Source organism: Erinaceus europaeus, chromosome X, assembly GCF_950295315.1.
Source record: "Erinaceus europaeus chromosome X, mEriEur2.1, whole genome shotgun sequence".
NCBI classification, from domain to species: Eukaryota; Metazoa; Chordata; class Mammalia; order Eulipotyphla; family Erinaceidae; genus Erinaceus; species Erinaceus europaeus.
The window spans coordinates 58,537,158-58,559,085 of NC_080185.1; the positions used below are offsets into that span (position 1 = coordinate 58,537,158).

The 21,928-nt window shown below is 35.7% G+C and overlaps 1 protein-coding gene across 2 annotated transcripts in view; it reads right to left on the minus strand.

Annotated features, from left to right (window-relative positions):
* NRK (Nik related kinase) overlaps positions 1–21,928 on the minus strand; it is a 155,573-nt gene that overhangs the window by 14,165 nt on the left and 119,480 nt on the right. The window contains exons 19-24 of one of the 2 annotated variants that reach the window (XM_060182704.1): positions 19,968–20,289; positions 15,484–15,667; positions 14,895–15,050; positions 12,354–12,497; positions 9,886–10,044; positions 1,161–1,264 (exon numbers count right to left, since the gene is read on the minus strand). In XM_060182704.1, coding sequence (XP_060038687.1) covers positions 1,161–1,264; positions 9,886–10,044; positions 12,354–12,497; positions 14,895–15,050; positions 15,484–15,667; positions 19,968–20,289 — 1,069 coding nt within the window. The remainder of the gene's footprint in view (positions 1–1,160; positions 1,265–9,885; positions 10,045–12,353; positions 12,498–14,894; positions 15,051–15,483; positions 15,668–19,967; positions 20,290–21,928) is intronic. The other variant, XM_016193796.2, reaches the window with a different exon arrangement.

The following is a 21,928-nucleotide window of genomic DNA, read 5'->3' on the forward strand; positions in this document are numbered from 1 at the left end:
CAACCTGGGGTTGGGTCTGAGAGTTAAATTTTAAGAAATATTCCAGATGATTCTACAATAACTAGATGAGAAATTATTAGACTTAATATAATATCTCCAGTTTATTAATAAATATCACTATGGAATAAATAAGAACAATCATATTGAGGTAAAATTTTGTAACATTATAAAGATAGCATAATTTAAAAAAGAAACCTTAGTTTATAAGGTCTGATTAAAATCATCAACAATTCAATTGCTTGCAACACTAAATGGTTACCTTTATGAAGCCGATCCACAGAAGCTCAGTTAAACCACATTAAAAGTAGAAATAGTACAGGTATCCCAATAAGCCTAACCACCATTCCTTGTAATAGTTCTAGAGAGAAATGTGTTTAGAGTTCCAGCTTGGAAGAAACAAAGACCCACTCCTTTTCCTCCCCATCCCCATCTCTTGCAAGCCCTGTAGACACAACAAAGACTTTGCTTACCCTTATTCCACTTCTAATATGTGTCCCCATCCTACCAGTTGCCACAATTTCCTTACCTTCCCTCTGTTCTCCTTACCCCCCCAAGAGAAAATGGGGTTTTTCTCAGTGTCAAGTCATTGGGATGGGCCCCAAAACCTGTGTTTGGGATTCTATAAGAAAAAGTCTTCAAGTTGACTCTAGGAAGTGAGAATAAGGAGCTAGTGGGGAAGAAAGGGCTTCCAAAGGGAGAGATTGGGGACTTTCCTCACTACATCTCACTCAGGTGCCTTTGAATTGTCAACTGACAGATTAAACTATAGTAATTCAAAACTTAGTAGAGACTTAAACAAAAATGAAAGTACACATATTTTAAGAATGCCTCATAGAAGACTAGCTTTGTGTTTTTGAATAATCTAGTTAACTATGTTCCCTGTGTTGTCAAACATATGGGAGGATCTATACATGCCTGTATGTATGTGTATACATGTATGTAAGTGTACAATTGTTATAATTTTAATTCATGTTATAATTTTATATGTGAAACAGATAAATCATATTAAAATTAATAAGGGTTATATGGTAACTGTAAAAGTTTATTCAGATTACAAGAATTATAAAAAATGGTATATGTTTGTATATATTCCAAAATACTACTATATTCACAATTTCTCAAAAGACAAATTATATAACACAAAGGAAAATGAAGCTACTTACTTTAATAGCAGTGTTTTCATCAAAGGACTTTGGTGCCCATGCATAAAGGTGAATTGATGATTTCAAAGCAATTGCAATGTAAGTTGTTTCTTCATGTTGGACTACAATAATAAGATTTTTTAAAAAAGAAACAGTGTCACAGTTAAAAATAATACTCACTGCTTTTCAGTTGATTTTCCAAATGTCATAATTACAATCCAAGTGTATAAACTTGGCTTCCACTGCACTGGAGCAAACTTTGCTGCTTTGGAGTCTCCCTTTCTTTATTTTGTATCTCTGCCTTTCTCTATCTGAAAGCAAGTTGGCTTAGAATGTTCAAGTTCTAGTGATGACCCCCTCACATGAAGAGCATAGGCCTTATATTTTCAAAAGAACTACTTAATATTTTCAAAAGAGCTACAATTTAATTCATCCAAAAGGTGACACAATTAATATACAGGCACGCACACGCACACACACACACACACCCACACACACACATACACACACACACATATATCAGAGTAAGAAAGAGTTAGAGCATCAGTCTGACAAGTATGATACTGCGATTCAGATTGCTGAGATCATAATTGAGAGTCTAATGCTTCATCTATGATACCACCTCTTGGGTCCCAGCTACTATGTACTTTTGTAGTATATATTCATTAGCTTCCTAGATTGTATAATAAAATTATAGAATGTTAATAGATTAAATTAAATACCAAAATAAATTATTGAGTTTCAATGTTTATGTATAAACAGACTTCACATTTCTACAGTGAGCATAATTAATATATGACATGGTCTAAATATTCAATGCAATTGCAATTAAAGTTAAATTAAAATTCTAATTGTATTTTGTGCTTGAGTGTAAATGCTTTTCCTAAAATCCACCTGGAGTAAGAGGAGATTAAGATAAGCCAAGAAATATTGAAAACAATTTAGTGCAACCACATTTCACATCATGAAAACATACTAAAAGCCACAGTATTTGAGACAATGTAGTATTAACATAGGAAATTACATTAGGTTAATGGAACAGAACTGGAAATGTACAAATAAACAAATTAACTGAATGATGGCTTTAGGGAAAATAACCTTTAAAGTGTTACTGGTACATCTCAATTCTCATATATAGTCATCATATAAACCAACATTCCTTTAATAATTTGGTATTAAAGTTGAAAAAAGAGAAAAAATAAAGATCCATAGACTACTATGATCAACTCTAGGTCATAAGACTGGAAACCAAGGATTAATGGGTAATTTAACACAATACAATACTACTTGGTCATTAAAAATGATGAAATCCCTTCTTCACCTCATCTAGAATGGAGTTCAGAAGAATTATGGTAAGTGAGATAGGACAGAAAGAGAAGGATGGATATAGGACTATCTCACTCTTGGGCAGGACTTAAGAAACAAGAATAGACAGGGGAAACACAATGTAAAATATGGGCTGGTTCAGTGTGTTGCACCAAGGAAAAAGAGTAGGGGAAAGGAGGACAGGGAGACAGATGTGGGGAGGTTGGCCTTCAGGTCACATTACATGATTAAGGAAGGGGACTTAAGCTGGAGGCCAGTGTGTTTTTCAGACACCTATCATGGTGAGATGGGAAATTTTACCCATCTGCCAACAACTCTATTTAAACCACTAACCTCCCAGTAAAAATTAAAAAAGAAAAAAATATTATGCAACTTCCCAAGCAGAATCAGAAGAAAAATGAAAACCAGAACAGAATAACTACCAGCAAGAAAACTCAAACAGATAGCAAAAGCCTTCCCTGGAATGAAGGCTCAGGAGCAGATGGATTCACTAACTGATCTCAGTTAAATGTTCAAAGAGAATCTAGGATCTATCCTCTTAAAGCTCTTGAAAAAACTGAAGAAAAAGAAATTCTTCCGAAGACTTTTTATGAGACCAGTATTACCTTGGTACCAAAAGCAGATGGGAACATGGTAAAAGAAAAAAATAAAGGGTGTGTGTGGGGGGGATGTTTGTGCACCTGGTTGAGCGTACACATTACCGTTGCAAGTATTCGGGTTCAAGCCCCAAGCTCCACCTGCAGGAGGAAAGCTTCACAAGTCATGAAGTAGGGCTGCAGGTGTTTCTCTGTCTTTCGCCTTCTCTACTCCCCCCTTCCACTCAATTTCTAGTCATCTATAGCCCATAAAAAATAGAGATGACAAAAAAAGAAAAGAAAGTACAAATGGATATCCTTGATGAATACAGACGCAAAAATTCTTAAAAGCCTTTTAGTAAGCTGATTACAGCAGTACATTAGAATAATCATACACCATCAAAGTTGGCTCAACGTATACAAATAAATTAATTCGAGTGCAAGTACCGGCATAAGGATCCTGGTTCAAGCCTCTAGCTCCCCATCTGCAGGGGAGTCACTTCACAAATGGTGAAGCAGGTCTGCAGGTGTCTATTTTTCTCCCTCTCTGTCTTCCCCTCCTCTGTCCATTTCTCTCTGTCCTATCCAACAATGACAACATCAATAGCAACAACAATAACTACAACAATAAAACAATAAGGGCAACAAAAGGGAATAAATATTAAAAATTAAAATAATCAATTAATTCATACACAACTTTAGAAAGGAAAATTAAAAATCACATGATCATATTAAAAGATGCAGAGAAAGCTCTTGGCAGCATTCAGCATCATTCAGCCCTAAAGAGTCCTCTTAAGGAAACTCTTAGAAACAATAAACAATGCAGTAAAGTGGCAATCTAAAAAGTCAATATATAAAAAGCAATTGTGTTTTTATATGAAAACAATGACCTATAAAAATAAATTGAGTATCCAATTTATAATCATATCAAAAATAGTAAGATAAATTGGAATATATTGAGGAAATGAAATGAAAGACCTTTATATTGAAATCACTAAATTACTAACAGAAGAAAAGAAAGACATTATAAAATGAAGAGATTCTCCCTTCTAATGGATTGAATGTATTAATATTATTAAAGTTGCCATCCCGCTCAAAGTACTATAATGTTCAGTGAAATTCCTCTCAAAATTTCAATGTATTCTTTTACTTTACTATGGTCACTGTGGATTCACCATCCCATGCTAACTTTTCCAGATAGACAGGGATAAAGAGGGAAAGGGGTCAGGCCATGGTTCATTGTAGAGCAGACGATGTTCAAGGACTTGGGTACAAGCCTTTGGTCCCCACCTGCAGAAAGCTGTACTGCAGTTGTCTCTCTTTCTCTCTTCCTCTCTAGTTCCCCCTTCCCTCTCAATTTCTCTCTTTCTCTACCCAATAGTTAAAATATTTTGTAAGAACAAGAGAGAGAGAGAGAGGAAAAGATGCTCTAGCACTGAAGCTTTCTCCAATGCAGTGGATGCAATGGGGCCTAGACTCAAATCTATGTCTTGAGCTTACCAAAGTAAATACATTATATAGGTAACTTATTTTATTAGGACTAAACATTCATTATTAAATGAAATATAACAGGGTATTTATTTTTAAATAGATACAAAAAGATGAAAAGAGTAAAAGTAAACTTCAGCAGGGAGTCAGGCTGTAGCGCAGCTAGTTAAGTGCAGGTGGCACAAAGAGGGAGGACTGGCGAAGGGATCCCAGCTTGAGCCCCCGGCTCTCCACCTGCAGGGGAGTCGCTTCAGGTGGTGAAGCATGTCTGCAGGTGTCTATCTTTCTCTCTCCCTCTCTGTCTTCCCCTCCTCTCTCTATTTCTCTCTGTCCTATCCAACAACAATAATAACTACAAGGGCAACAGAAAGGGAATAAATAAATAAATATTTAAAAAATAAACTGCAGCATAAAAGGTTCCTTTGACATAGTGGGGCAAGTCATAATTTGGACTGTGCACATGGAAAAGTATTGTATTATGCAGGTGAGCTATTTTGCCAGCCCATGAACTTTGTTTTGAACCATAAAAGACCCCAAAATATCAAAGCAGTCCTGAGAGAAAATAACAAGAGTGGAAGTATGAAGTTCCCTGACATCAGATCATACTACACAGTTATAATAATCAAGATAGTGTGTGGCACTGACATAAAGACACATAGAGGGGGCTTGGCGATGGCACACTCGGTTAAGTGCACAATACTAATCACAAGGACTCACACAAGGATCCACGTTCAAGCACCTGGCTCCTCACCTGAAGGGAGGATGTTTCAGAAGCAATGAATCAGGTCTTCTGTAGATTTCCCCCTCTCCCTCTCCCTCTCCCTCTCCCTCTCCCTCTCTCTCTCCTCTTTCATTTTCTCTCTGTCTGATCCAATAAAATGGAAAAGATGGCCAACAAAAGCAGTGGATTCATAGTGCCAGCACAAAGCCCCAGCAATAACCCTGGAGACGACAACAATAGAAAAAAATAGACATATAGATCAATGGAATATATTTGAGAGTTCAGATATAAATCTTCATTGATTAGACAGTTTATAGCAAAGTAGGTAAGAGCACAAAATATAGAAAACAGGATCATTTCAATAAATGACACTGGAAAAGCTACTTAGGTACATGCTATAGACTGAAACTCAACTGTGATATAAAAATAGGGAAAAAGTTAATTCACTGTGAATTAAACAAAAATTGGACATTAGAACTTAAAATATAGAATATACTGTCAGTCAATCAGTATAGAAACAAATCCAACTGCAAGGAAGACAAAACAAAACTAAACCAATGGAACGACATCAAGTTGAAAAGTTTCTACACAGTAAAATAAAACACCACTGAAAGAGATTTCTCAGAATGAGAGAACAGCTTTAGACGCTATACAATAGAAAAAAAAGAAAAAAAAGCTAACAATCAAGATACATAAAGAGCTCACCAAACTCACCAGCAGCAACAACAAAATGACCCCAATTCAAAACTAGGGAAAGGGTATGAACAGAATATTCACAGAAGAGATCCAAAAGGCCAACTTACATATGAAAAATGCTTCAAGTCATTGATTGTCAGAGAAATGCAAATAAAGACAAAAATGAGATAAAACTTCATCCCTATGAGAACGCCCTACATCAAAATTGATAGCAGAAACATATACTGGCAAAGTTTTAAAAGCAAAGTAACCCTTCCGAACTGCTGATGTGAATGTATATTGGTCCACTCATGTGGAGAGCAGTCTGAAGAACCCTCACAAGGCTAGAAATAAAACTACCCTATCATTCTGAAAATCCTTTCCTGGGGATATATATATCCTAAAGAGTCAAACACACCCATCCAGAAATATATGTGTGTACCTATGTTCATAACAGCTCAATATGTAATGCCCAAAACCTGGAAGCAACAACAGATGAGTGGCTGAGAAAAGTGACATATATGAATACAACTCAGCTAATAAAAATGGTGAATTCATCTTGTTTACCCCATCTTAGATGGAGTTTGAAGGAATCATGTTAAATGAGATAAGTCTGAAAAAGAAGGAAAAGATGGAATGATTCTACTCATAGACACAAGTTGTGAAAGAAGAACAAATAGGGAAACACAAAGTAGAGTTTGGACTAGGTTTGGGATATTGCACCAAAGTAAAAGACTCTGGGGTAAAGGGTAGATTTTCAGGTCCACTATAGAGGGTTGTGACAGGGACACAGATCTTTGGTAGTGGGAATGACATTAAATTATACCCCTATTAAATTATAATCCTATAAATCACTATTCTATATGTCAGGGGAAAATAGATTGCATGTTTTGAGTTCTTTAAATGTCTAGATCTTAGTTCTGAGTATACATTTTTTTTAAATTGTCTAAGCACTTAATATTTCAAATTGGTGAACTGTTTGAATTCTGACACATGGCTTAATTTGTTAAAACTTTTTCAAATACTAAATTACTTAAAATTTTAGACCAGGTAGATAAGAAGCAACTTGTCCTGTCAATGTCTAAGATACAGTTATTTGTAAATAGTATTAAATTGCATAAATCATGGTGAGATCAAGTATGGTACAATGCATCCTACCCATAGGATTTTCAAACTAAACCAAAACTCCCAAATAACTTGGTAATCATCATCATCATCATCATCACATCATCATCATCTATTGCTTTTTAAAACTCTAAGATAGCAAGGAACTTTCTCCATTCTCATTAAAATTTGTATTTCTCCCAGTCCTGGGAACTTTGGGACTTTGCTTTTATTTCTTGATGCTTTTCCTCTTTATCCCCTACCTTGTGATACTGCCTTTCAATTAAATCAGGGCAACCAGTGCCACCATGCTATATTTTACTTCAGCCTGTATCCAGAGAGGCTGAGTCTGATATATCAAAACTCTTAACTCTAATAATTTGTTGAGACCATTCCTAACACATGGGACTACACAGTTCCATTTCAAATGGCACACTCCCTAACAAAGTTACAGACTCTAGACATAGACCAGGCTCTAAGGGACAGGGTACACGTGCAAATATATCCATAAATTAGGGGAAACTATATACCTCAAAGCAAAAGTCCTCAATAGTCTGTTGTGATTATACTTAGACTTAATAACTCAGAGAGCAAGCAGAAAGATCTAAAGAAGACACCATAAAGTATTTAATCAAATATTTATTACTTAGACCTAGATATCCTCCTCTCATACTTTCTATTTAACTTTCCTCAATCACTTTATCTACTCGTATTAACTACACAAAAGAAAATAAGTAAGAAATATACCCCCCAGAGGTCAGGCAGTGTCACACCTGGTTAAGTACACAAATTACAATGTACAAGGACCCAGAATCACGTCACTGGTGCCCACCTGCAGGGGGGAAGCTTCACAAGTGTTGAAGCAGGGCTAAAGGTGTTGTTCTGTCTCTTTCCTTCTATCACCTTTCACCTCTATCTCTATCCAGTAATTAATAAAAAGCTTTTTAAAAGATTATATAGAAGAGATATTCTCTAATCTCTTCAGAGGGAAAAAGCATTAATGTCACCCCCTTGATAATCTTTAGAAGAAATACTCTATACAATTGGCCAAGAGATATACTGGCAAATATATATATATATATATGTATATATTTATATATATATCAACTAAAAGACAATTATTGTCCCCTATAACAACCTATACTATAATCATTAAAGTAGTAAAATGCAGTAACACTTAAGCTTAACTTCGATCCCACTTAAATGTCTATTCCCTCCCTAAATTGAGGCCAGATTCCACAAAGCCAATACTGGTTTGGATACAACAAATAGCACTCAATGAATGATTCAACAATGGGGAGAAAGTCTAACCTCATAAGATAAAGAAAGGACTACAAAAGCTGGATAAGGGCAAGAGACTGGCTCGCTTTAACAATGGCCTTTCTAAAAAATTTATTTTATTTATAAATACAAGACTCCATAATCTGGGCATCTAGTCTAGGAATCCTTGGATTCCCACATAGATATGATGGGCCTGAACCTCTACTAGGTCCTTCTCTGTACCATCACTGGTCACTTCCATCAGGAACCTTATCATAAGCACCCCTACAGACTTCTCCAGGACCTTGCCTTCACTCTAGAGAAGCAATGATAGGAATTTACCCAATCTCTGAAGGGAGCTACTCCCTCCACTAACTCAGCTTCCTAGTTCTATTCTCAACTCTGACACAATCTTCTAAGACAATATTTTATTCCACTTGCATGTTAGCTACCAGGCTCAGGCAAAAATTACTAAAGTCATGGGGATCAGGAAAATGCCTAAAATAGAAACCTTAGCTTTTTCCCACCCTAAGATATCTATCCTCATTTTCTCTATCCCTACTTTTTGGTTCCTGTTTATTAAACAATTTGTCCTTCTTTACCTTTCACTTCCTTTCAGACACCAAATTGCAGATCCTACTAGGATTTCATCCTGACTTCCCTGGGAAGAGGACCTCACCAGTGTGTCTGGAAGCCTCACCTCTCCAGTGCCCTAACCCTCTAGGGAAAGAGAGAAATAGGCTGGGGGTATGGGTTGACCTGTCAACATCCATGTCCAGTGGAGGAGCAAATACAGGTATATATATACTCGGTTCACAGAGGGCTCTGAACTCCAACTTCATCAGGAACCAGAGAGGGAAGAGGAAAAAGGGAGGGGCAGTTGGATGTATTGATAAGTATATGTGTGATTTGGAAAGAGAAGATGGGATCTTAAAATATGCAAATATATACAAATATAGACAGTTAGTTGTAGACATAATAGTTAACCTATATCTGCAACCTTAAGAGAACTGCTATAGCTTACAATGGAGGGATTGGGGATTCAGAACTCTGGTGGTGGGAATGGTGCTAAATTATACCACTGTTAGCTTATAATTTTGTAAATCAATATTAAATAACTAACAAAAAAAAAAGAATTTTGGCCCACACTCTCAGAAGGATAAAGAATACAGGAGTTTCCAATGGAGGGGATGGGACATGAAACTCTGAATTACATTTTTTTTTTTAACCAGAGCACTGCTCAGCTCTGGTTTATAGTAGTGCAGGGGATTACAGAACTCTGATTTATACCCCCTGTTCTTTTATAATCTTGTTAATAACTAATAAAAATAAGCAAACTGTGACCAAAAATACAAGAAAGCAAACCAAATTTTACTTCATTAATCATTTTAGATTATTAATATTTTCTCAATACCATTCATAATTGTGGTATGAAAGACTTGAAAGACTTTCCAATAAAGTTCAACTATTTTTCTTTTAAATACAAAGTTTCAATGTTTTTTCTTTCTTCACTTTGTCTTTCACAGCAATTCACTTCACCAAATGAAGGGAAGCAAAATTCAGGCATATGACATAAACATGATATGGGACTTACGGACACTGAAGTGCTCACAGCCTGTCAACTTATCAATAGCCTTACAGGCTTCCTCGGTCTTTAGCATTTCTTCTTGTCTTCTTTTACTTTCTGGATCATTATTCAAAATCTTGTTCCTCAGCCAGCTCAAGTGGTACACACGAAGTCTGTTCTTATGGCCTGAGCAAAAAAAAAAAAAAAAAAAAAAGATGCAGTGTTTTCAGTTCAGTTTATGTACTTGTTCTTCTATCAGAAGAACAAAAAGTAATGATTTTTTTTTTTTACCATTCTAACCAAAAGTTTCATTAAAGTAAAAATTACTATTTTCTTGGCCATTGCCAAGGCTTCATAAAATCCTTATGACTTCCTCAGGGGAAAAAAAACCAATCCATTAAAATTAAAATTATGCATTTCAAGTTGAAAAGAACGTTTTAGGATGAGCACATGCCAGCCATGGCTTGAATTTCTAACTGTGGCACTACATGAAATTTTTGTTTCACAGTACCAAGGTGAGCACAGCTGTTATGGTGTCTCTTCCTCTCTGTCTTTCAGTGAAGAAGTCAACTCAGGGGCAGTGAAATCATGTATTCCTGTGAACTTAGTTTCACAAAGAAAAAAAATACATGTACTGTGACTAATGATATTACATACATTTAAGATGTTTGTGATTACAGTATTTATCTAACAGGATTCTCACATGTTCAATGTCAAATATGGTTTTTAGTAATTTTAAAGTACTGTTAGAATTCAGACACCTATTAATATTCTAGTCTTAAATGATAAAATAAATGTATACTTGAACTACTAAGTTTCTACGTTGATGTTCTCAGTATTACTAAATACAAGGAATCCACATTTGAGCAAAACTCAAAACATTAAAAAGACAAAATTTGATACAGAAATATAGGCTATGAAATAAAGAAACCTAATAAATAGCTATGCAGCCTCTATGCTAACCAGATGTTTTCAAAAACTGAATGTTTTTTTTGTTTATCTCAATAATTTATAAGTGAATGACCATCAAATTTGATTAAAACATCATGAAGTTTGAGTTCACCTATAATTTTCTTCTCTAACCAAAAATAATGCAAAGTTAATCATAATTTGTAATAGTTATCAGTAATGTATGATGATAGATATTATATATAAAACATACAAATGGCCGTTAATAGCATTGTTTTATTGGACAGTCTAACCAATTTTCCGTTTTTATTCTTCCATCTGTCATCTTATGCTCATAGTCAGCTTTAATGATAGTGTTTTTCTGATACCAAGTAATGTTTAGTAGTCACAATTATTGCTAACATTTATTTACTTGATACCCCATATTGAATAGTGACCATATCTAAGAGGTTAAACTACTATATGGGGAGAGTATAGAGATTTTAGTAGATCCATTATTACTCATAAGCCTATCTTTAAGTCCTTATGCCAGGAACAACACTCTTATTTCATTCATTTTTAATCTGTTATTTGTGTTTTGTAACATGTGTGTTTTTTATTATCTTTATTTATTTATTGGATAATGGCAGTCATAAATTGAGAAGGAAAGGGTGATAGAGAGGGAGAGAGACAGAGAGATACCTGCAACACTGCTTCACCACTTGCAAAGCTCTTTCCCTGCAGGTGGGGACTGGGGACTTGAACACAGGCCCTTGTGCTTTGTAACATGTCTGCCCAACCAGGTGTGCCACCACGCAGCCCCTGTTATTTGTCATCCTTAATATATCAGAAGAAAATTTTATGGTGGATATTAAGTTTGGCCATGTGTGAATGGGCAAGTGGAGCTCAGAACTATGAGGTAGTACTATAGGGGGAAAAAAAAAACTTAATGGGAAAGCTATCATGGGAGGGGGTAGGTTATGAAGATTGGGTGGTAGGAATTGTGTGGAGTTGTACCCCTCCTACCTTATGTTTTTGTTCATTGATCCTTTCTTAAATAAAATTTTTTTTAAAAAAGAAAAGCTATATATATATATATCTTTGAGAGAGCCCATGATTCTTTATTAATATAGTGAAGTGTGACTTAGCAATGGAGTAACCAAAATAAACTAAACCTCAAAAGTCTTAAAAAAAAAAACTTAAAAGGAGGCAAATGATTTTTCTTATAACTGACCTAGGTAAGGTGCATTGCCGTTAGAAACCAAATACCAAAGAGGAGTCAAATTTAGCTTGAACTGTAAACATATAGAAAATAGATGGGTCCAAGGAGATAGCACAACATTTAGGCAATAGACTTTAATGCCTAAGGTCCAAATGCTACATGTTCATTACCTAGCACCACTGTAAGTCAGAATTGATCAGTACTCTGGTCCAAAAAAAGAAAAAAAAAAAGAAAATATAATTAGGAAATTCTGGCATCCCAGTTAAAGACAGTAAGTAGTTGAAGAGCTTTCCTATGAACACTTTCACCTGAGAAAGTCTTTAACCCAGTTTGTAGCCTAATTAATCCACGTAATTGGCCAGCTAATTTTAGTTCTGAAACAAACCAGAAATGGTAATCAGCAAATTGAGTGGCTCCACAACTTGAATCTGACGAAATGGTCTTCGCTTTATAAGTTTAATAATGTCTGCCTTTCCACTTCTGTCCATAAGATAGAGATTAGATCGGGTCCCCAACAGCAAATTCACTCCTGTTTGTATATAAAAAGAAAAGTATATTAGCTTAGATTGCAATTTTATAATTGAAGGCATGTTAGTATATTTTTCTTATTGCAGTATGCCTATAAATGTAAAAGTAACCTTTTTTTCATTTTAGGCTAATAGTTACCCCATGCTGTTTAATAATGACTTCTTTACAACAAAACAAATTTCATTGAAATGCATTAATATAAAGACAATAACCTTTGTCAACATTCTATTTATTGGTAGGGCCTGGTGTGTCATTTCACGACTAGAACCATTTATTTTGTTCGTATAAGTAAATCAATCAAATAATATACATTTCACCATTAAACATTAAGAATGTCTCATAGAACAGGATCTCAAGGTTCCTGGGAGTCCTGCCTATTGCATGATGCATGGAGAGATGAGTGATTGTACCAATGTGTTAACAACTGCACTGTAAACCATTAACCCCTCCCTATACAGTGATAAAAAAAAATGAACACATACAAATACTTGAGCTAACTACTTATTTCTTACTATAACTAATGGCTTTGGTGCCTTTAAAATAATTCCATGTAAAATTTCTTTCCAAACCACTTTATTGAGGAAATACTGATTTTCAAGGCTCTTCTTATCACAGTGGTACAATTTCACATCTCTCCAGCATAGGTTTCAGAACACCTCACCACCCACCAAACTGACATTCTCTTTCTCCTATTTTAGTCAGCCAGCCCCATACCACTTTCAGTCCCATTCCAATCTCTGCCTTTTAAGTTTTTATATATGCAGCAATAGAACGTAGCTTATTGGCATTTAACTTTTTAAGATTCTTCTTTTTCTCCCTCCTTCCATCCATCCATGTCTCCCTCCCTCCCTTCCTTCCTTCTTCTCCTTCTCTTTTTACCTTCCTTCCTTTCTTTCATTCTTCCTTTGTTTTCCTCCCTCCTCTTTCTTTTCTTTCTTTCTTTCTTTCTTTCTTTCTTTCTTTCTTTCTTTCTTTCTTTCTTTCCTTCCTTCCTTCCTTCTTTCTTCCTTTCCCTCCCTCCTCTTTCTTTCTTTCTTTCTTTCTTTCTTTCTTTCTTTCTTTCTTTCTTTCTTTCTTTCTTTCTTTCTTTCTCTCATTCTTTCTCTCTTTCTTTCTCTGCCCTTCCTCCTTCCCCTCCCATCACTAAGGTTATCACACCTTGCAGGACAATTCCATCACTCCCTGTGACCTATGTTTTTTTCAGTTGAAAGTGAGAAACAGAAAGATAAAGAGGAGATAAACTTGTAGCAGTGTTCTACCGTGCATGAAGCACCCCCCTTCAAGTCCCAACCATGAGTTAGCTTGTTTTAGACAGAGGCAGAGAAATATAAAGGCAAAGAGAGAGTGTGCTCTATTCTTTATTTAAATCCCCCCTGTTTAATTATACATTAAGCAAGATAAATACAACTGCATTAATTTATTCTGTGGCATATATGTTTCAGACTATCTTGAGGTCAAATATTGTCTTAACAAACCAATTAATTTATAATTCTTCTTGGAACAAAAGATTTTAAAATATATCAAAGCTAAACCATTGTATATATTTTTTCTTATAAATCCTCAGGATAATCTAAAACTAAGAACCCATGAAATCTTTCTAAATTAGGTGTTATATTTTGTGCACTATACTGAATTAGAAACTATAAGATCAAAATCTTAAATACCCATAATAAAACTTTACACATTATTTCTTTTGGGTTGTCACTAGGGCTTTACCTTTCCAGGCTGATAGAGAAGTAGACAGATAGACAGACGATAATGATAGAGACAGAAAAATAGATAAGAAAAAACACCAAAGCTCAGCACCAAAGCTTCCTCCAGTGCAGTACTGACCATATTTAAACCTGCATTACACAAATGGAAAAGCAGGCACCTTCCCAAGTGAGCTATCTTGACGTATCATGGTTTTATATCTTAACTAGGTTAATTAAGGTTTAATTATAAATAGTATAAAGTAGCAAGAGTATAATTCAAATTTCAAACTGCACTGAGTAAAAATAAACCAGTGAAGATAATCAAATTTGCTACAAAGATGTTTTTTTATTTGCTTTTTAATGATTGGGTAGTAGCTAACAAATGTTTCACATATATTATTACTCTTTTGTTTCTCTTTTTATAATTTAAACATTTTATTGATTTACTATTTATTGGATAGAAACAGAAATGGAGATGTAATGGGAAAGAAGACAGGGAGAAAGAGAGAGCTGCTTCACCACTCATGGAGCTTCCCTGCTATAGGAGGGGAGTGAGGATTTGAGCCTGAGTCCTTGAGCATTGTAATGTGTAATGTGTGTACTAAACCAGATGCACTACAATTGCCTCCCATAAATGATTTTTCATAAATAAATCACACACATATATATAGTAGGTTATAACTATTTTAGGAAACCAAACTCACCCCACAAAGAACCACAGCAGATCTCAGAAGTAAATTCCTTTTCATACATGTGGATTAGTGGTTTTTCACATGCAGAAGAGGCACACAGTGGGTTAACATTGACATCAGAGGGTAACTCAGGTGATTTTTCAGGTACTTCCACTAATCCAGCACACACTGTAAGGAAGCCAGGGGAAGATATGAGAGGAATTATCAATCTAAAGACCATATATATTTTAGTGTTTCCAAAAATATAATAGCCTAGAAATTTTCCTTTTTATCCTTGCTGTATTTTATTTCATAACAGGAAATATCATATCTACAACTCCCAATCCATCATATAACATAAATTGAAGCAGTGGAAATACATTTCTGAATATCACTATGTGTCAAGTTACTGTAGTTACATAACAAAATAAGATGAGGGACTCAAGTCTCTCAACCATAGTTCAGATTTAGATGCCATGTGTAAAATATCTGTTAAATTGAATCTACGCTATCTGAATATTGCAATGATTTTATTCTCTTTAGATCACAAACCAGTGGTCAAGCATTCTATTTAATGCATGGAAAGACTGCAGCATTTGAAAATTACATCAAACCCACTTACAGATAGAACTGGCAAAGTCAGCATTTGCAGTCTCAGAACCATAGGAAGGAAATGAGTAGCTGGCAGAAAATCCTGATTCTGTTGAGGCTTCTGATATGTCTATAATGTCATTCTCATCATCAGAAGCTGAGAGTGCAGCACCCAAGGTAACAGCATTTGAGGCCTCACTTCTGCCACCTGGTTCCTGAAAGAGTTAAAAAATTAACTTTACTAGGAAAATAATGGTGAAAACGTATAATATGGCTAAACATCATTTGAGAAAGAATGCAACATCTGTCACATCAAAATTCTGCACTTTTATAAAACCGATTTTACAAGACTTCAATGTTGTTATAAGAGGAAAGAAATACAACCTGCCTTGAGAAGTTGATGTTAGAGCAAAAAGGAAGGATCTTAATGCCCCTAACTCTACAATGTAAAGACCTGACATATTATTATTATTATTATTATTATTATTATTATTATTATTATTATTATTATTATTAGTGTTGCTGCTGTTGCTGCTGCTGTTGTAGTTGTAATTTTATACCAAGTTTATGCTGAGGCTTAGTGCCTGCAAAATGCTACCGTCATATTTTTTAAAGAATTTATTTATTCATGAGAAAGATAGGAGGGGAGAAAGAACCAGACATCACGCTGGCACATGTGCTGCCAGGGACTGAACTCAGGACTTCATGGTTGAGAATCCAATGCTTTAGTCACTGCACCGTCTCCCAGATCACAAAAAAAGAGTTTGTTTGTTTGTTTGTTTGTTTGTTTGTTTTTTTACCAGAGCGTTAATCAGCTCTGGCTTATGTTGGTGCAAGGGACTGAACCTGGTACTTTAGAGCCTCAGCATGAGAGTCTTTTTACATAACCATTATGCTACCTTCCCCATCCATGGTCCTTCCCCCCCCCTTTTTTTGATCGAGGGAGAGAGACACAAATAGAGAGATAGATGTCATGAGTGGCTTGGAGGGGAACAGAGAATTGGATCTGGAAGAAAAAGGGGGCTATTATGTATAAATGTAGACAGAGAGTTGTAGAGATGATGGTTGGCCCATGTCTGCAACCTTAAGGGAACTGCAGTGACTTGCAGTGGGGAGACAGAAGATTCAGAGCTCTGTCAGTGGGAATAGTGTGAAACTATACCCCTATTGACATGTAATTTTAACATGTAAATCAGTGTTAAATCACTTATAAAATTTAAAAAAGAGAGAGATAGAGAGACAGAAGAATAAACATCTGAAGCACTGCTCCACCACTCCTGAAGTACCCTCCTGCAGGTGGGACCTGGGAAGTTGAATATCAGTCCTTGGGCATGGCATTGCATTTACTTTACAGGATATGCCACCCCTGGGCACTTTAAGGGCCTGGCATTTTAAAAAAACTATGGTGTACTGAACACTGCTATGCTTATTTGCATATCAATGTGAATACTTCAAACAACTTCCAAAGTAAATAGAAAGGTCTACCTTTCACTTAAAAAGGAAACTAATGCTTAGGCAAATCAACTTCTCTCAGGTCATAGTTTATCAGTAGAGGGAGAAGAGATTGTAGTCAAAACGTGTTTGATTACAAGCTTACATTCAGCTCTGTTATGCGACTATGGGACTATCAGTGCCATTTGGTCAAATGACAAATCTAAAGATGCAAAATCAGCCAAAACAAAATAGACTAAAAATACTTCACTGAAAATATAGCCACTTTCAATAAACTTACAGAAAAACATTCAACTCTCGCAATATTAAAAAATGTGACAGAACTTATGTAAGATCCTGATTAAAAGAAAAACGTATCAACAGTTTTTGTAAACTTGTGTGTTGGTCAGTATTTCTTTTGAGTCTGATAAGTGATTCCAATCGTTGAGAAACTGTGCTCCCTGCCAGAGTCTAGCTGTTTTTTTTTTTTCTTTCTTTTCAAACTAAAAATGTAGTATGTAAAAACAAAAATTCAAAATAAATTAATAAGACAAATAGGTAGGCAAGCAGCAGTGCATGTGAGAATTTCCAGGCTCCACCTTCAGCACCACTAATAGCCATCCAAGAGAACTTCTATGGTCAAATAAATACATTAAATTAAAATAAAAATGAAAGAAGGATCCACTCAGTCTGCACATCTCAAAAGCACTCCCTGGCATAAGTAGAGATATCCAGGGGTGCAGTAATATGTGGATATAGTATTTTTTAAATGTAGTTAATTGAGATAGATAGTAATTAGATATGTAGGCAGATGGATGATGGATAGATACTCAAAGAGACAGATAGATGATAGATAGACTTTTCCACTGTTACTGCTTTCACACTGGAAACATCTAGTGAATTTCCAACCTTCTTTGCTTTTACTTTATTTTTCTTTCTCCTTCCATTGATTTCTCCTATAATAATTGTTTGTTCATCACAGAATAACAGCTAGACTGAATCCAGGGATTAGACGAGTACACAGAGAAGAGCCATCAAGGAAGGAGGACTATACATAGAACCTATCCTTTAAGAGTTCGTCATTTTTGTATAGGAGAAACACAAGCAAGTAAATAATTAAAACACAGTTCCATAAAAAATAAAACTGAGCAAAAGGAGGGAATTCATATTATTGCTTTGAGATCAAAGATGATATAGTTTTTGGTTCATAAAGCATTTCTGTCTGATTCATCAGAGAAAATATGAGGGGGGAGCTAATATAAGGAGCAGCTTGCACAAGGACACAAATTCATAAAAGAACATCACAAGATCTAAGTCAAATTATGTGACAGGAAAGTCGTCTAGGAAATTAAATCATTATGATCTTTCTTTTATCCTGTCTGTAATCTTACCTGTGTTCTTTAGATATCCAAATAGTTCCTAAATGTCAAGAATTAGGCAAAATACCATGTAATCCAGGAAATAGCCTCTGTGGTTATAATTACTGATCTAGCCATTTAAATATTTTATGCTTATTTTAAAATACTTTTGTGACTAATAGAATCATTGGATAATCATAGGATGTTACTTCTGTTTAAATTGTAGGTATTAACAGTTCCTCAAAAGTTAAGCTACTATATACCAATTCCACTATGGCAATTCTGCATCTCATAATTACACTGCTAGGGACACATACCCAAATTGAAAATATGCACGTCAGCAACAGGTACTTATACACTAATGTTCACAACAGAATTATTCGTGATATCCAAAAGATAAAAACAACTCATGTCCACAAATCAGTGAATTAACATGCAAAATGTGACATAATCATGATGTGTAATATTATACAAGCTGAAAAGAAAAGCAATTCTGATATATCTGATATAACATGAATTAATCTTGAAAATAATTATGCCAAGAGAAATAAGCCATTTTCAATCACAAAAGTACACATATTTTGTGATTCTATTTACAGAAGGTACCTAGACAGAAAGCATAATAAAGGTTTTCTGGGGCAGGAATAACAATAATACTTAATTATTTGGGATGGTGAATCAGCAATGGTTGTATATTATTTGAATAAACCACACACCACTGAATTGTTTATTTTAAAACAGTTAAAATAGAAAATAGTATGCTATATATTTTTACAAAATAAAAAGGTTCCAGAAAAATACACAGATTAAGAGACATGTATTGAGGACTGGACAGTGGAGCACACAGGTGGTTGAGTGCACATGTTACTGAGCAAAAGGTTCTGGGTTCAAGTACCCAGATCTCACTTATAAGGGAGAAGTTTCATGAGTGGTAAAGCAGTGATCTAGGTATCTCTTTCTTTCTTCCTCCCTCCCTTTATCACTCTTCAGCTTTTCTTTGTGCCATCAAATAAAATAAATATCAAAATAAAACAAAAATTTAAATGACATATGGTTTCTGAGTAATAAAAGCGCACAAAACAATGCTTTTTCCTGGAAGAAACACCATCAGAAGCAAGGATCTACCTCCAGTTATAATAAAAATGTTTAAGAGAGCCAGTTGGTAGCACACCCAGTTAAGTAAATATATTACCATGGGCAAGGACCTGGGCTCAAGCCCCTGCTCCTCATATATACAAGTGTTTGTCTTTCTCTCTCCCTGTTTGTCTCCCCCCCCCCTCAGTTACTCTCTGTCCTGTCAAATTAAAACAGAAAGGGGGAAGGGAGGACAAAAGGGCTGTAAGGAGAGGTGGATTCATAATGATAGCACTGAGCCCAAGTGAAAACTTGATGATAATAAAAAAATAAACAAGTAAATAAAATAAAAATGTTTAAGGCTAGCTGGGGAGACAGCATAATGGTTATGCAAAAATATTTTCATGCCTGAAGCTCTCAGGTCTCAGGCTGAATCCCCAGCACCACCATAAACCAGAGTTGAGCAGTGCTCCGGTCTCTGTGTGTCTTTCTATCTGTATCTCTCATTAAAATAATGTATTTCAAAATATGTTTTAATATGTTTGGCATAGAAGTTTAAAGTATATGTGGAATGCCTGGAAATGTAGCATCACATTAAGAAAAAAACATTCACAGGGAGAGAAATCAACTTTCTTTTTCTGTGTTGTATTACCTGCTGATCTCCAAAGTCTTGGGATGCTGCCTGTGCCAGTACTGGATCATCTGTATCTGAGTAATTTTCTTCCCCATTGAGTTCAAGGGTATCAATCTCCTCGTTGGCTCCACTGACTACCTTACCACCTTTACCTTCCTTGCTTTTTCTCCCATTGCCTATATTAGCTCCATGGTCTCCAAAAGCTTCACTGCCTTCCCCGGCTGCACTTGCCCCGTTTTTTCCGTAAGCTCTCCGATACTCATAGCCTCTGAAGTTTCCATCTCCTCTATCATTTTCATCTCTGCCTTCTTGCTTACGTCCACCTCTGCCATACCTCCGCCTGATAAAAAAAATAAAATTCAAATGATAGAAAGTTATAAAACACACACATTTGAAAGTCAGCAAATAATACATCTAGGAGACTTCTTATACATATGTGCAATTTCATCTCCATGATTTTTGTTCAGTGTGAATTCTACTGGTAAGGTATAGATTAAAATGCTTTTATGTTATGCTAATCTTAAATACTGAATATACATCATAGTCATGATCAACTCCCTGAATTCATTTGGACAGCAGTTGCAAAGGAATTTGTGTTCTTTATTAAAGAACACTTGGGAGACTTCTGGAGTCATGACTATGAAGTAGCAACAGCTGTGATTTGCTCTCCCTAATCAACTAGGAATAGCAAAAAGAATCACCTGAGAACGAAACAAAGTAAGACTAGGATCACTCCAGGAACCCACCAAGCTACCAGTGAGTGCAAATATGTGTGGCTCATGGGCAGAGAGGGACTTAAGAAGATACTCATGGGGAAGCAGAGCAGCTTCAGAGCAGCTGGTACCAGTCTGGTAGTTTTCCACTTGAAGCACCACCTCTGGTCTGAGTTTTATTAATAAAAAGACTGCTGCAGGGAGGAGAAGATCACCTAAACTACACCAATTTACAACTGTGGGTCTCCACTGTTGTTTTCCCTCAGGGTCTGGAACAGTAGCAGGGAAACCCTATAATGGCATGGAGGTGAGGAGTAGAGAATTGGCTGAATGATTCATGAAAAAATCTATACTATCAATCATACAGAGGTATGGATATATATAGTAGAAGCTCTTTCACATCATTCTCCTGATAAATTGGGAAAAAGGTGAATAATTCCCTCAGAAATCAGGATTTCTTCAGAAACACAGGGCTACAGAGTGCTGCTTCCCTTGGCTCTGGCTGGAAATGGAGTGGGGATTGGGCCCTGGACATTGGACCCTTGGGGCATGGAGTCTCTTTGCATAACCACTGTGCTATCGCTCCCCTACACTGTTTTATCTCTTGGCCATGAGTGAGTGATTAAGCTAAAAAATATACTTGTAGTTAAAAAAAAAAAATCTCAGGCAACCATAGGATACAGGGAAGTTAAATAAAATAGGAAGGTTTAGCAGCCACTGTGCTTCACCTCAGGGACTGAGATAACAGAAACAACTGCTAAACTTTAAAACTGTGAACTCTTAAGTATCTTAATTAGACACAAGTAAATACAGGCAAGTGTGATTAGTGGATTGAAAAGTAGTGAGACAGGGTCCTATAACACAACAATTATAATGGTCAAACTGAGAAGAAACATTGGAGAAATAAACCAGGACAAAGGCCCAGATAAAGCCACAAAAAGGCATGTATTGGATAGAGACATAGATAAATCAGGAGAGAAGGGTGAGGCAGGGAAGGAGAGTGAAATAAACCTGTAATCCTGCTTCACTACTCATGAAGCTTTCCCCCTGAAAGTGGGGACCAGGGGATTGAACATGGTCCCTTGCATATTTTAACATGTGCACTCAACCAGGTGTGCCATGACCAATCCCCATGCCTTGATTTTCTAGCATGTGTAATGACTGTTTTGCTGCAGAATCACATTAATTGCTTAACTACTACTACAAGTAGTAATGCATATCTCATTAAACTTAAGTGGTTGTTTAATGAATTATTTAGAACATCAA